This window comes from Thalassophryne amazonica, chromosome 3 (assembly GCF_902500255.1).
Source record: "Thalassophryne amazonica chromosome 3, fThaAma1.1, whole genome shotgun sequence".
Taxonomy (NCBI): Eukaryota; Metazoa; Chordata; class Actinopteri; order Batrachoidiformes; family Batrachoididae; genus Thalassophryne; species Thalassophryne amazonica.
In genome coordinates, this window is record NC_047105.1 from 54,131,192 (window position 1) to 54,146,511 (window position 15,320).

Sequence of the window (15,320 nt, forward strand, 5' to 3'; positions counted from 1 at the left end):
TTATTTATAAATCAACACCATAACTCAATATGACTTTATTTTTCAAGACCTCTGCATGACCGGAACTTTGTCATTGATAGAGAGCTGGCTTTACGGCTGCTCTCAGGGTGCCTCTGTGTTGGGAGGGCTGTAAGAAACAAGAGCTTCCAGCAGAGGCCGGATGTTAAAAGAAAAAGTGTGGTCTCACTGTTTGGGTCTCGGGGTGCCTCTGTGCTCGGAGCACTGTAGTAAACAAGAGCTTCCAGCAGGGGCAGACTGTTGAAAGAAAAAAATGTGGTCTTATTGTTTGGGTCTGTTGTTATTTTTAATATTATTCGAAGCTATTAAATTTGTTTTACTAGTAGTTGTAAATGTGCCAGAGATAATATTGGAATTTATCTGTTATCAGTTATCTGTAACTTCCGATACATTTTTTGGGTGGTTTATTGTTTTATCTTTATCTCAGATAACTTTTCAGTTATATGATTATCTGTTATCGAAGTTAATTTTTTGGTTATCTGTGCCCACCACTGTGAAGAAATCATGAAAAACTGTGGTTATACAACTAAATACTATCAATCAATCAACTTTTTTTCTTATATAGCGCCAAATCACAACAAACAGTTGCCCCAAGGCACTCCATATTGTAAGGCAAGGCCATACAATAATTATGAAAAACCCCAACGGTCAAAACGACCCCCTATGAGCAAGCACTTGGCAACAGTGGGAAGGAAAAACTCCCTTTTAACAGGAAGAAACCTCCAGCAGAACCAGGCTCAGGGAGGGGCAGTCTTCTGCTGAGACTGGTTGGGGCTGAGGGAAAAAACCAGGAAAAAGACATGCCGTGAAGGGGGGCAGAGATCGATCACTAATGATTAAATGCAGAGTGATGCATATGGAGCAAAAAGAGAAAGAAACAGTGCATCATGGGAACCCCCCCACAATCTACGTCTAAAGCAGCATAACCAAGGGATGGTCCAGGGTCACCCGATCCAGCCCTAACTATAAGCCTTAGCGAAAAGGAAAGTTTTAAGCCTAATCTTAAAAGTAGAGAGGGTAAATCACTAGTTTAGTGATTCACAGGATTGCTAAAAAAAAGCAGTTTGAACATAATAGTTTTGAGTTTGTAGCGTCAACAGCAGATGCTACTATTATTGTGAACACCCCCTTTTCTACTTTTTTATTAATAGCCCAATTTCATAGCCTTAAGAGTGTGCATATCATGAATGCTTGGTCTTGTTGGATTTGTGAGGTCGCTGAGGTCGTGGCACACTCAGTTTCCTAATAAAATTAATTAAAAGAGTAGAAAGGATAGTAACATACTATGGCAGTATGCTACCCATACGAAAGGGAAAATAAGTGCATCTTAAGTCTGGACTTGAAAGTATCATGATTATCAGATAGCTCAAACAACAGTCAGTTAACTAGAGCGTGTAATGGGTCTACAGATAAAACAATTCCCTAAGGAAGGGGAATTTCCCTGAATAACTTTTATTCTTTGAATTTTTCCTCACTCTGGGTCACTACAGCAGATCAGAGATGGATCTGCATGTTGATATGACAAGTATTACACCAGATGCCCTTCCACATTAAATGGAGATTGGGCATGGGTAGTCTTGACGCAGAAACAATCTGCTCTGGAAACAAGAGCACTAACTGTTTGGCCACCACCTTGCCCTCCTTGAATAATTTTTATTTATTTATTTTAATGTTTATTTAAAAGGGATGATACATACAACACTGCTATAAAAACGGGAAAATGTGATGCACATAAGATGTCTACTTTCAGCTAATTTGCAGTCTTTGTTCCTGGTCAGGCTTCAGAATTGTGACATTTACTTAAAAAAAAAAATAATACAATGCAATGATACAAATACAGTGAATAATACAATGAATAAGTACCATGAATAAATAAACACAGTTGCAGTTACTGATTAGAGATTAAAACACAAGTTAAATTTAACATTAAACATTGGTAAAATGCTATTGAAAATGACTTGAAAGAAATTAATGTTCACATTTCTGCTGCTGCTTGAGCCAATGTTTAACTTTCACACTAAACGTCTAGTTCTGTTTGGGATTTAATTTCTGCTGGTAAAGAATTCCACAGGTGTGTATCTTGCACTGAGAGGGATGATTGGCCAAATGCTGTCCTGCACCTTTGAATTTTAGTTTTGATTGGTTAGGCTCCTGGTTATTGTCCTGCAGTTACCTTTTAAATCTCTGACACATCACTTGTGGGGCCAGTCCATTTATGCATTTAAAAACAACTTTCAGAAAGGAGAATTTTATAATGTCAGAAAAAGTCAACAACTTGTGTTTCTCAATAATTCTGCAGTGGTGCCATTTTTGTGGCTTCTGGTCTAAATATTTCAAAGCTTGTTTATAAAGTGAGAATAGAGGTCTGATTCAGTGGTCTGGCCCCAGGCAGTTGATGCAATAGGACAAATGTGAAAGAACCACGACATACAGATATAAATGAGCTGCCTTAAAAGAGAGACATGACCTGATAAGTCGAAAGCAGTTCAGACTTGTTTTTGCATGTCATGTGACAAATAATTTCAATCCAAATATAGGCACCTCAACAGTGACCTGTGACTCGATAAAAGCATTTCACACCTGGTGTCTCTTCAGCATGTCCAGGCCCAGCAGCATGTCCATGGGCTGGTCCTCCAAGATAGAGAAAGAACAAGGCAAGAAATCCCCTTCTATCTGGACTTGAGCTAAACAAGTACAAAATGGCAACATCACTGCAAATACATTAGAATTAATACAGTGTGTGTGTGTGTGTGTGTGTGTGTGTGTGTGTGTGTGTGTGTGTGTGTGTGTGTGTGTGTGTGTGTGTGTGTGTGTGTGTGTGTGTGTGTGTGTGTGAATGTGGGCACAATGTAAAGGGATAACTTGGGTTTCAGGAAATAACTGTTTCTACCTATTAGAAACCAGATAAGCTTTTTTTATATCTACAAGGTGGTGATGTTCGTTTGCAGCTACAGCTTTCACTCCTGTGCATATCTGTGGTGCCGTATGTAGGAAGATGCCAAGAGGACTGAGAAAATCTGTTTTCTCACCATGAGATTAGTAACTAAATACAAGACCACAGGGCTATCTGGTTGTACAGGGCTATCCGGTCCCTGTACGACCGCAGCAGGAGCTTGGTTCACATTGCCGGTAGTAAGTCAAAATTAGTAACTAAATACAAGACCACCTCCCTCTAGCTGCCACCTTATTGTGGTTGGGGAGTTTGCGTACCGGATGATCCTAGGAGCTATGTTGTCGGGGGCTTTGTGCCCCTTGTAGGGTCACCCAAGGCAAACAGGTCCTAGGTGAGGGGTCAAACTAAGGGCAGTTCAGAAACTCCCATGACCAGTAAAAAAAAAAAATCAAGGACCGAGACGTCGCCCGGTATGGCGGAGCCGGGGCCACACCCTGGAGCCAGGCCTAGGGTTGGGACTCGCGCGCAAGCACCTGGTGGTCAGGCCTTAGCCCATGGGGCCCGGCTGGGCTCAGCCCGAAAGAGCGACGTGGGCCCACCCTCCTGTGGGTTCACCACCTGCAGAGGGGGCCATGGTGGTCGGGTGCAGAGAGGACTGGGTGGCGGTCGAGGGCGGGTGGCCCGGACCGTGCTCACAGCCCCTGGCTGTTGGGACATGAAATGTCACCTCACTGGGGGGGGGGAAAGGAGTCTGCGCTTGTGCGGGAGGTTGAGAGATACCGACAAGAGATAGTCAGGCTCACCTCCACGCACAGCTTGGGCTCTGGTACCCAATTCCTGGAGAGGGGCTGGACGCTCCACTTTTCTGGCGTTGCCCACGGGGAGAGGCGGAGAGCTTGGGTCGCATTGTTTATTGCTCCCCAGCTCAGTCGCCATGTGTTGGAGTTCACTCCAGTGAACGAGAGGGTTGCATCCCTACGCCTTCGGGTCGGGGACAGGTCTCTCACTGTTGTCTCGGCCTACAGGCCAAGCGGCAGTGCAGAGTACCCGACCTTCTTGGAGTCCCTGGGAGGGGTACTAGATAGAGCTCTGACTGGAAACTCCATTGTTCTCCTGGGGGATTTCAACGCCCACGTGGGCAGCGACAGTGAGACCTGGAGTGGGGTGATCGGGAAGAACGGCCTCCCCGATCTGAACCCGAGTGGTGTTCAGCTGTTGGACGTCTGTGCTAGTCACAGTTTGTCCATCACGAACACCATGTTCGAGCACAAGGGTGTCCATAAGTGCACGTGGTACCAGGACACCCTGAGCCGGAGGTCTATGATCGACTTTGTAGTCGTATCATCTGACCTTCGGCCACGTGTCTCGGACACTCGAGTGAAGAGAGGGGCAGAGCTGTCGACCGATCACCACCTAGTGGTGAGTTGGATCCGCTGGGAGGGGAGGAAGCCGGTCAGACCTGGCAGGCCCAAACGTATCGTGAGGGTCTGCTGGAAACGACTGGCGGAACCCTCTGTCAGCGAGGTCTTCAACTCCCACCTCCGGGAGAGCTTCTCCCAGATCCCGGGGGAGGTTGGAGACATGGAGTCCGAGTGGACCATGTTCTCCACCTCCAATGTCGATGCGGCCGCTCATAGCTGTGGTCATAAGGTCTCCGGTGCCTGTCGCGGCGGCAATCCCCGAACCTGGTGGTGGACGCCGGAAGTAAGGGATGCTGCCAAGCTGAAGAAGGAGTCCTACTTGTCTTTGTTGGTAGGTGGGACCCCGGAGGCAGCTGACAGGTACCGGCAGGCCAAGCGTGCCGCAGCCCGTGCAGTCGCAGAGGCAAAAACTCGGGTCTGGGAGGAGTTCGGGAAGGCCATGGAGGAGGACTATCGGTCAGCCTCAAAGAAATTCTGGCAAACCGTCCGATGCCTCAGTAGGCGGAAGCAATTCTCCACCAGCATTGTCTACAGTGTGGGTGGGGAGCTGGTGACCCTGACTGGGGATGTTGTCGGGCGGTGGAAGGAATACTTCAAGGATCTCCTCAATCCCATCGTCACGTCTTCCGAAGAGGAAGCAGAGACTGGGGACTCAGAGGCAGACTCATCCATTACCCAGGCCGAAGTCACCGAGGTGGTTAGAAAGCTCCTCGGTGGCAAGGCTCCTGGGGTGGATGAAATCCATCCTGAGTACCTTAAATCTCTGGATGTTGTGGGACTGTCTTGGCTGACACACCTCTGCAACATCGCGTGGCGGTTGGGGACAGTGCCTCTGGACTGGCAGACCGGGGTGGTGGTCCCTCTGTTTAAGAAGGGGGACCGGAGAGTGTGTTACAACTACAGGGGGATCACACTCCTCAGCCTCACCGGTGAGGTCTATCCCAGAGTACTGGAGAGGAGAATTCGACTGATAGTCAAACCTCGGATTCAGGAGGAGCAGTGTGGTTTTCGTCCTGGTCGCGGCACACTGGACCAGGTCTACACGCTCCATCGGGTGCTCGAGGGTTCATGGGAGTTCACCCAACCAGTCCACATGTGCTTTGTGGATCTGGAGAAGGCATTTGACCGTGTCCCTCAGGGTACCCTGTGGGGGGTGCTCCGTGAGTACGGGGTCCTTTGCTAAGGGCTATCCGGTCCCTGTACGACCGCAGCAGGAGCTTGGTTTGCATTGCCGGTAGTAAGTCAAACCTGTTTCCAGTGCACGTTGGCCTCTGCCAGGGCGGCCCTTTGTCACCGGTTCTGTTTATTATCTTTATGGACAGAATTTCTAGGCACAGCCAGGGTGTAGAGGGGGTCTGGTTTGGGAACCACAGAATCTCGTCTCTGCTGTTTGCGGACAATGTGGTTCTGTTGGCTTCGTCAAATCAGGACCTTCAGTGTGCACTGGGGCGGTTTGCAGCTGAGTGTGAAGCGTCCGGGATGAAAATCAGCACCTCCAAATCCGAGGCCATGGTTCTCGACCGGAAAAAGGTGCTTTGCCCTCTTCAGGTCGGTGGAGTGTCCTTACCTCAAGTGGAGGAGTTTAAGTATCTCGGGGTCTTGTTCACAAGTGAGGGACGGATGGAGCGCGAGATCGACAGACGGACCGGTGCAGCATCTGCAGTGATGTGGTCGCTGTATCGGACCGTCGTGGTGAAGAGACAGCTGAGTAGGGGGGCAAAGCTCTCAATTTACCCATCGATCTACGTTCCGATCCTCACCTATGGTCATGAGATTTGGCTCATGACAGAAAGAACGAGATCGCGAGTACAAGCGGCCGAGATGAGTTTCCTCCACAGGGTAGCTGGGCACTCCCTTAGAGATAGGGTGAGGAGCTTGGTCACTCAGGAGGAGCTCGGAGTCGAGCCGCTGCTCCTCCACGTCGAAAGGACCCACTTGAGGTAGCTCGGGCATCTTTTCCGGATGCCCCCTGGACGCCTCACTGGAGAGGTGTTCTGGGCATGGCCCATCGGGAGGAGGCCCTGGGGAAGACCCAGGACACGCTGGAGGGACTACGTCTCTCGGCTGGCTTGGGAAGGCCTTGGGGTTCCCCCGGAGGAGCTGGGGGAGGTGTGTATGGATCGGGAGGTCTGGGCAACTTTGGCTGATCTGCTGCCCCCGCGACCCGACTCCGGATAAAGCGGAAGAAAATGGATGGATGGATGGATACAAGACCACTGAACAGAGCAGTTATTTATCCTACGAACATCTAGCAATTCTACTAAAATCAGTAATGTCACAGTTCATCATACTGTTAGTAAATATCTAAACATAAAGAATCAGTGGGTTCATGATAAGAAAAAGTGAAATCTTGTGATATATATATGTATGTGTGTGTGTGTGTGTGTGTGTGTGTGTTTATTAGGGCGTCGCAGTACCCAGAAGTCATGGTTCAGTTCATATTTGTGTTTAGACATCATGGTTCGGTTCAAGTTCAATTTTTACATACAGTAGCTTTATTCTGTGAGCAGCAGAGAGCTGCTATCAGCCACTTTAGCACCGTTTGACAAAGTGTAAATATAAACTTTTTTCATTAAATGTTTAGGAACTGGATTATATCTTTTGTCATTCACACTGGCAAGAATTTATGGTGCAGCGTGTTAGGATTTTTTTTCCTTCACATGCTGTGTGGAACCCGACTGTCTTCACAATTTTGTCCATTTAACCCCTTAAGCCCTAGAGCAGGGGTGGGCAATAAATTTTTACAAGGGGCCACATAGGGAACCTGAATTATGTCCAAGGGCCACACCATCGATAACTAGGCTGTCTCCCATTACAAATTTTACAAAAAATTACCTATTTAATAGCTTTTATGGGTAATTTTTTTTATTGTAATAATATGTAAATATTTAAATATACCTAAATAAACCTCTCTAATGATTTGCAACACACAAGCTTGACATTTTTAATATATGTAATAATAATAATAATAACAGACCTCATGAGGGCCGCATGTGGCCCCCGGGCTGCAGTTTGCCCAGGTCTGCCCTAGAGCCTATTTCACCAAAATCACATACCCATACATTATGATTTATTTCTCAGCTTGTACAAGGTCAAAAATGCAAAAGTTTGGATCAGCGAAAAGACAGGTCCTAGGGGATGTTGTGGATGCAAAAAATTGAAAGTAAATAATACTTGGTAGGCGTAAATGAGGTTTTCTTCCCAAAAAATTAATTCAGATTTATGTCTTTATTTGCTTGGCGTTTCAGCTGTGGTTAGTTGATATGTGATTGAAGTGGATACTTTTGTAGAGGAGACTTCGCTTGACATTTTGATGTATAAGTGTATGCTGGTGTCAGCATTGGTTAGTTATGAGTGTTCAAATGTTCCAAAACAGGGCAAGTGCCCAAATTTGGGGACTCTAGGGTTTAAGGTTAAGTTTATTTTTGCACAAATGATGGCATCTCATAAAACCTCACTCTGTACAAGTTTGACATCAGTGTATGCCATGTCGATATTCTGCGACCATCTCTTCCTTGAAATTTATACTAATTCATATAATTGTCAACTTTTTTCATACACTGGTGCCATTTTCTGCATAAACTCAAATGCAAACTGACCTCAGTGATTCAACACAAATGCGGGATCGGTACACTTTCACGTTTAGGTTCATATTTCAGAAGAAAAAGGTAAATTAATCAATTCCATTTATAATTCCAACATTTCTGGGTTAAATACAACTCCAATTCCAATGAAGTTGGGATGTGTGAAATGTAAATAAAAACAGAATACAATGATTTGCTAAACCTCTTCAACCTATATTCAATTGAATACACCACAAAGACAAGATATTTAATGTTCAAACTGATAAACTTTTTTGTTTTTGTGCAAATATTTGCTCATTTTGAAATGGATGCCTGCAACACATTTCAAAAAAGCTGGGACAGTGGTATGTTTACCACTGCGTTACATCACCTTTCCTTCTAACAACACTCAAGTGTTTGGGAACTGAGGACATGAATTGTTGAAGCTTTGTAGGTGGAATTCTTTCCCATTCTTGCTTGATGTACGACATCAGTTGTTTAACAGTCAGGGGTCTCTGTTGTTGTATTTTCCACTTCATAATGCGCCACACATTTTCAATTCGCAACAGGTCTGAACTGCAGGCAGGCCAGTCTAGTACACGCACTCTTTTACTTCGAAGCAACGCTGTTGTAACTCAATAAGTGCTTGGGAACTGAGGACACTCATGATTGGGTATAAAAGGAGCATCCCCAAAAGGCTCAGCCATTCACAAGCAAAGATGGGGCGAGGATCACCACTTTGTGAACAACTGCATGAAAAAATAGTCCAACAGTTTAAGAACAATGTTTCTCAATGTTCAATCGCAAGTAATTTAGGGATTCCATCATCTACAGTCCATAATATAATCAGAAAATTCAGAGAATCTGGAGAACTTTCTACATGTAAGCGGCAAGGCCAAAAACCAACATTGAATGCCCATGACCTTTGATCTCTCAGGCGGCACTGAATTAAAAACCAACATCACTGTGTAAAGGATCTTACCGCGTGGGCTCACGAACACTTCAGAAAACCATTGTCAGTTAACACAGTTCATTGCTACATCTACAAGTGCAAGTTAAAACTCTACCATGCAAAGTGAAAGCCATACATCAACAACATCCAGAAATGCCACCACCTTCTCTGGGCCCGAGCTCATTTGAAATTGACAGATGCAAAGTGGAAAAGCCAGCATCTGTGATGGTATGGGGGTGTGTTAGTGCCCAAGGCATGGGCAACTTACACATCTGTGATGGCACTATCAATGGTGAAAGGTACATCCAGGTTCTAGAGCAACACATGCTGCCATCCAAGCAACGTCTTTTTCAGGGACGTCACTGCTTATTTCAGCAAGACAATGCCAAGCCACATTCTGCACGTGTTACAACAGCGTAGCTTCGTAATAAATGAGTGCTGGTACTAGACTGGCCTGCCTGCAGTCCAGACCTGTTGCGAATTGAAAATGTGTGGCGCATTATGAAGTGCAAAATACAACAACGGAAACCCCGGACTGTTAAACAACTGAAGTCGTACATCAAGCAAGAATGGGAAAGAATTCCACCTACAAACCTTCAACAATTAGTGAACTCAGTTCCCAAACGCTTATCGACTGTTGTTAGAAGGAAAGGTGATGTAACGCAGTGGTAAACATACCACTGTCCCAGCTTTTTTGAAATGTGTTGCAGGCATCCATTTCAAAATGAGCAAATATTTGCACAAAAACAAAAAAGTTTATCAGTTTGAACATTAAATATCTTGTCTTTGTGGTGTATTCAATTGAATATAGGTTGAAGAGGATTTGCAAATCATTGTATTCTGTTTTTATTTACATTTTACACAACATCCCAACTTCATTGGAATTGGGGTGGTAATCCAGTTACTCACTTCAAATGACTGTTTCCCTCTGTTCAACTCAGACACAGCAGGTTGAGGGAGGTGACCACGTCTCCTGCACAGAGGCAGAAGACCACGCCTTCCTGCCAGTGCAGAGCATGAAACTAGAGTGACATGAGTGGGCATGAGGTGAAATGTTGCTACCTTTGGAAAAACTATACATGTGTCTATAATCATGTGCAGAGTTGTAATGTGTATTCTGCATACAGTTCTGTGCATTGAACTGTTGCGTGTTTACTGTATGGTTCAAGACAAATGCATGCATTGCACAGATGATTTTAGAGGTAGAAAGGATTATATATATATATATATATATATATATATATATATATATAAAATCACACACACACACACTCAACAAAAATATAAACGCAACACTTTTGATTTTGCTCCCATTTTGTATGAGATGAACTCAAAGATCAAACAACATATAGAGAATCCACATGACAATTGAAAATTAATATTATACTACAACAATGTAATTTTTTTTATGCTTTTCGTCACGTTAATAAGAAACTGCATGCATGATACCGTGAAAACTTGCTAAAACAATTATAACAAATAATCCGTGTCTGCTACGTTTAATCTGCGTGGAATTTAATAAACGCAACCTGAATTTCAGAGATATTATATATAATAGTCTGGAACAAAGAGGACAAACAGTGTTGTAAAGAACAATAGTCAAGACGTTAAAGAGCAAACTTCACTTTCCCCCAGAATGACAATCAGGAAGCGAGCGTAGCTCACAGCAGCTCCCATTGAAAATAACGGAGAGACAGCCTGTGATTCTCGCATGTTTACATAAAACAAACGCAATAACAACATCTATAAACCCAGAGAATATATTCACGAGAGTTTTAGGCACAATATAAAAATAGTTTTATACTGCGATGTTAATGGTGTTGTCCGTGTGCAGCGGTTAAAGTGCAGCGTGATCAGAGCGTCTCAAGGCAGTTCTCAATGTTACTGAGATCTCGCAGAGCGGCGAACTGATATACAAAAATATAAACGCAACACTTTTGGTTTTGCTCCCATTTTGTATGAGATGAACTCAAAGATCTAAAACTTTTTCCACATACACAATATCACCATTTCCCTCAAATATTGTTCACAAACCAGTCTAAATCTGTGATAGTGAGCACTTCTCCTTTGCTGAGATAATCCATCCCACCTCACAGGTGTGCCATATCAAGATGCTGATTAGACACCATGATTAGTGCACAGGTGTGACTTAGACTGTCCACAATAAAAGGCCACTCTGAAAGGTGCAGTTTTATCACACAGCACAATGCCACAGATGTCGCAAGATTTGAGGGAGCGTGCAGTTGGCATGCTGACAGCAGGAATGTCAACCAGAGCTGTTGCTCGTGTATTGAATGTTCATTTCTCTACCATAAGCCATCTCCAAAGGCGTTTCAGAGAATTTGGCAGTACATCCAACCAGCCTCACAACCGCAGACCACGTGTAACCACACCAGCCCAGGACCTCCACATCCAGCATGTTCACCTCCAAGATCGTCTGAGACCAGCCACTTGGACAGCTGCTGAAACAATCGGTTTGCATAACCAAAGAATTTCTGCACAAACGGTCAGAAACCGTCTCAGGGAAGCTCATCTGCATGCTCGTCGTCCTCATCGGGGTCTCGACCTGACTCCAGTTCGTTGTCGTAACCGACTTGAGTGGGCAAAGGCTCACATTCGCTGGCGTTTGGCATGTTGGAGAGGTGTTCCCTTCACGGATGAATCCCGGTTCACACTGTCCAGGGCAGATGGCAGACAGCGTGTGTGGCGTTGTGTGGGTGAGCGGTTTTCTGATGTCAATGTTGTGGATCGAGTGGCCCATGGTGGTGGTGGGGTTATGGTATGGGCAGGCGTCTGTTATGGACGAAGAACACAGGTGCATTTTATTAATGGCATTTTGAATGCACAGAGATACCGTGACGAGATCCTGAGGCCCACTGTTGTGCCATACATCCAAGAACATCACCTCATGTTGCAGCAGGATAATGCACGGCCCCATGTTGCAAGGATCTGTACACAATTCTTGGAAGCTGAAAATGTCCCAGTTCTTGCATGGCCGGCATACTCACCGGACATGTCACCCATTGAGCATGTTTGGGATGCTCTGGACCGGCGTATACGACAGCGTGTACCAGTTCCTGCCAGTATCCAGCAACTTCGCACAGCCATTGAAGAGGAGTGGACCAACATTCCACAGGCCACAACTGACAACCTGATCAACTCTATGCGAAGGAGATGTGTTGCACTGCATGAGGCAAATGGTGGTCACACCAGCTACTGACTGGTATCCCCCCCCCAATAAAACAAAACTGCACCTTTCAGAGTGGCCTTTTATTGTGGACAGTCTAAGGCACACCTGTGCACTAACCATGGTGTCTAATCAGCATCTTGGTATGGCACACCTGTGAGGTGGGATGGATTATCTCAGCAAAGGAGAAGTGCTCACTATCACAGATTTAGACTGGTTTGTGAACAATATTTGAGGGAAATGGTGATATTGTGTATGTGGAAAAAGTTTTAGATCTTTGAGTTCATCTCATACGAAATGGGAGCAAAACCAAAAGTGTTGCGTTTATATTTTTGTTGAGTGTGTATATATCATAGATAGAGGTAGACAGAGAGATAGATAGTTTAGAGAGAGGGAGAGAACTGAAAACAAACCCAGATGAACTCTGCCAATGATCTTCTGGGTGCCCACTCCCTTGGCGATCCCAGCCCAGCGTCGGTCCACCAGACGCATAATATTACAGCGCTCAGCACACGCTTGGCTCATTATAGTCATCTGGGCTCCTAAAAACAAGGGTGCCAAGTCAATATGAAGACCCTCACAGTAGGACATTAAGAACTTCCGAAAAGTGTTAAGAAAATTGCAGTTATTTTACATTTTAGGTGAACATGAATTTCATATAAACACAATGTTGTAAAAATACGTACATTAATTCATTAATTTTCTAAACATACTCGTTCCAATTAAGGGTCACAAGGGGGAGCCTATCCCAGTCGTCAATGAGTGAGGTCATCAGTCTGTGGCAGGGCTGACACACACACACACACACACTGACTAAGACAATCACTCTCTCACTCACACCTATGGTCAATTTAGAATCACCAATTCAACAATCCTGCATGTCTTTCATAAAAAGCTGGAGCACCCACACAAACATCGGAAGAACACGCAAACTCCACACAGTAAGAACCGGTGTCACTGACCGAACAGCCCCCCCCCCCCAAAAAAAAAAAAAAAGAAAAAATCGGTCGGCCCTGCCTTCACTGCACATGCGTCATTAGCCGCGGTTCACTTATTACCTCATTTCTGCTTCACACTGCACTCCATTCATCATCTATCCCAGCGACAGATATCTGAAGCTTTTGTACAACAATCATTTCCACATAGCGTCACAGAGTTTCGCCTCGTTTCCGCTTAAAACAGCCTCATTTCTGCTTAAAACTGACTTTAGAATGATTTAAGAGGTTTTGCCTTTATCATCTGATGGTTAATAATCCTATTAATCCATTTGATCGCTTTGGGTGAAGAGACTCCGTCTCAGACGTGCTGCTGTGGTCCGAAATGACATGCACAGTGAAGGCAGGAAGAACAATTTTTTAGGGGAGGACCGTTCGGTCTGTGACAACGGCTCTGATTGAAACCCGGGACTTCATCAAAGCAATGCAGTAAATGCACTGTCCATAAAAAAGCAATTAGTTCTTTGAATTTATTCAGGTCATTTTTATGACAATGTAATGTTGTGCATGCTATGTTCATTGTCATGTGACATACAAATGAAGATATTACAATACCAAAGTGCAACAAAAATTATTGCAAACAGAGTGGAAAGGTGTACTGTATGGGCACATATGAAGTAAATTAATTTAGTTCAATTCATTTATATAGCACCAAATAGCAACATAAGCTGCCTCAAGTCACATATTATATGATACCCATCATTTTCTAAGAGGAAAACTACTTTGATATAAAACGCTGTGCAAAAGTGTTAAGCAGCACGATGTCTCTATAAATTTAGTTTTGGAGCTAAATTTGATGTCCCACTGTAAAAAAACAAAAAAAAAAAACAAAAAGTGGTATGCTTAAAGAAGGCAACCGCTGGCAAAAATTATTGAATCACTGGCCTCGGAGGATGTTCATTCAGTTGTTTAATTTTGTAGAAAAAAAAAAAAGCAGATCACAGACATGACAAAACTAAAGTCATTTCAAATGGCAACTTTCTGGCTTTAAGAAACACTATAAGAAATCAGGAAAAAAAAATTGTGGCAGTCAGTAACGGTTACTTTTTAGACCAAGCAGAGGGAAAAAAATATGGAATCACTCAATACTCAGGAAAAAATTATGGAATCACCCTGTAAATTTTCATCCCCAAAACTAACACCTGCATCAAATCAGATCTGCTTGTTAGTCTGCATCTAAAAAGGAGTGATCACACCTTGGAGAGCTGTTGACCAATGAAGACATCAAAGCATCAAGACAGAAAACTTAAAGCAATATGTCTCAAAAATCAAATGCACAACAAAACAAATGAGGAATGAATGGGAGGAAACTGGAGTCAACGTCTGTGACCGAACTGTAAGAAACCGCCTAAAGGAAATGGGATTTACATACAGAAAAGCTAAACGAAAGCCATCATTAACACCTAAACAGAAAAAAACAAGGTTACAATGGGCTAAGGAAAAGCAACCGTGGACTGTGGATGACTGGATGAAAGTCATATTCAGTGATGAATCTCAAATCTGCATTAGGCAAGGTGATGATGCTGGAACTTTTGTTTGGTGCCGTTCCAACGAGATTTATAAAGATGACTGCCTGAAGAGAATGTAAATTTCCACAGTCATTGATGATATGGGGCTGCATGTCAGGTAAAGGCACTGGGGAGATGGCTGTCATTACATCATCAATAAATGCACAAGTTTACGTTGATATTTTGGACACTTTTCTTATCCCATCAATTGAAAGGATGTTTGGGGATGATGAAATCATTTTTCAAGATGATAATGCATCTTGCCATAGAGCAAAAACTGTGAAAACATTCCTTGCAAAAAGACACACAGGGTCAATGTCATGGCCTGCAAATAGTCCGGATCTTAATCCAATTGAAAATCTTTGGTGGAAGTTGAAGAAAATGGTCCATGACAAGGCTCCAACCTGCAAAGCTGATCTGGCAACAGCAATCAAAGAAAGTTGGAGCCAGATTGATGAAGAGTACTGTTTGTCACTCATTAAGTCCATGCCTCAGAGACTGCAAGCTGTTATAAAAGTCAGAGGTGGTGCAACAAAATACTAGTGATGTGTTGGAGCGTTCTTTTGTTTTTCATGATTCCATAATTTTTTCCTCAAAATTGAGTGATTCCATATTTTTTTCCCTCTGCTTGGTCTAAAAAAGTAACCGTTACTGACTGCTACAATTTTTTTTTCCTGATTTGTTACAGTGTTTCTTAAAGCCAGAAAGTTGTCATTTGAAATGACTTTAGTTTTGTGTCATGTCTGTGATCTGCTTTTTTTCTACAAAATTAAACAACTGAAT

General features: G+C 43.9%; 1 protein-coding gene across 3 annotated transcripts in view; it reads right to left on the reverse strand.

Moving 5' to 3' along the window:
* Positions 1-15,320, reverse strand: part of ddi2 (DNA-damage inducible protein 2) — a 37,436-nt gene that overhangs the window by 11,994 nt on the left and 10,122 nt on the right. For all 3 annotated transcript variants that reach the window (XM_034166321.1, XM_034166322.1, XM_034166323.1), the window contains 2 exons: positions 12,448-12,576; positions 2,599-2,702 (listed from right to left, as the gene is read on the reverse strand). In XM_034166321.1, the coding sequence (XP_034022212.1) occupies positions 2,599-2,702; positions 12,448-12,576 (233 nt within the window). The remainder of the gene's footprint in view (positions 1-2,598; positions 2,703-12,447; positions 12,577-15,320) is intronic.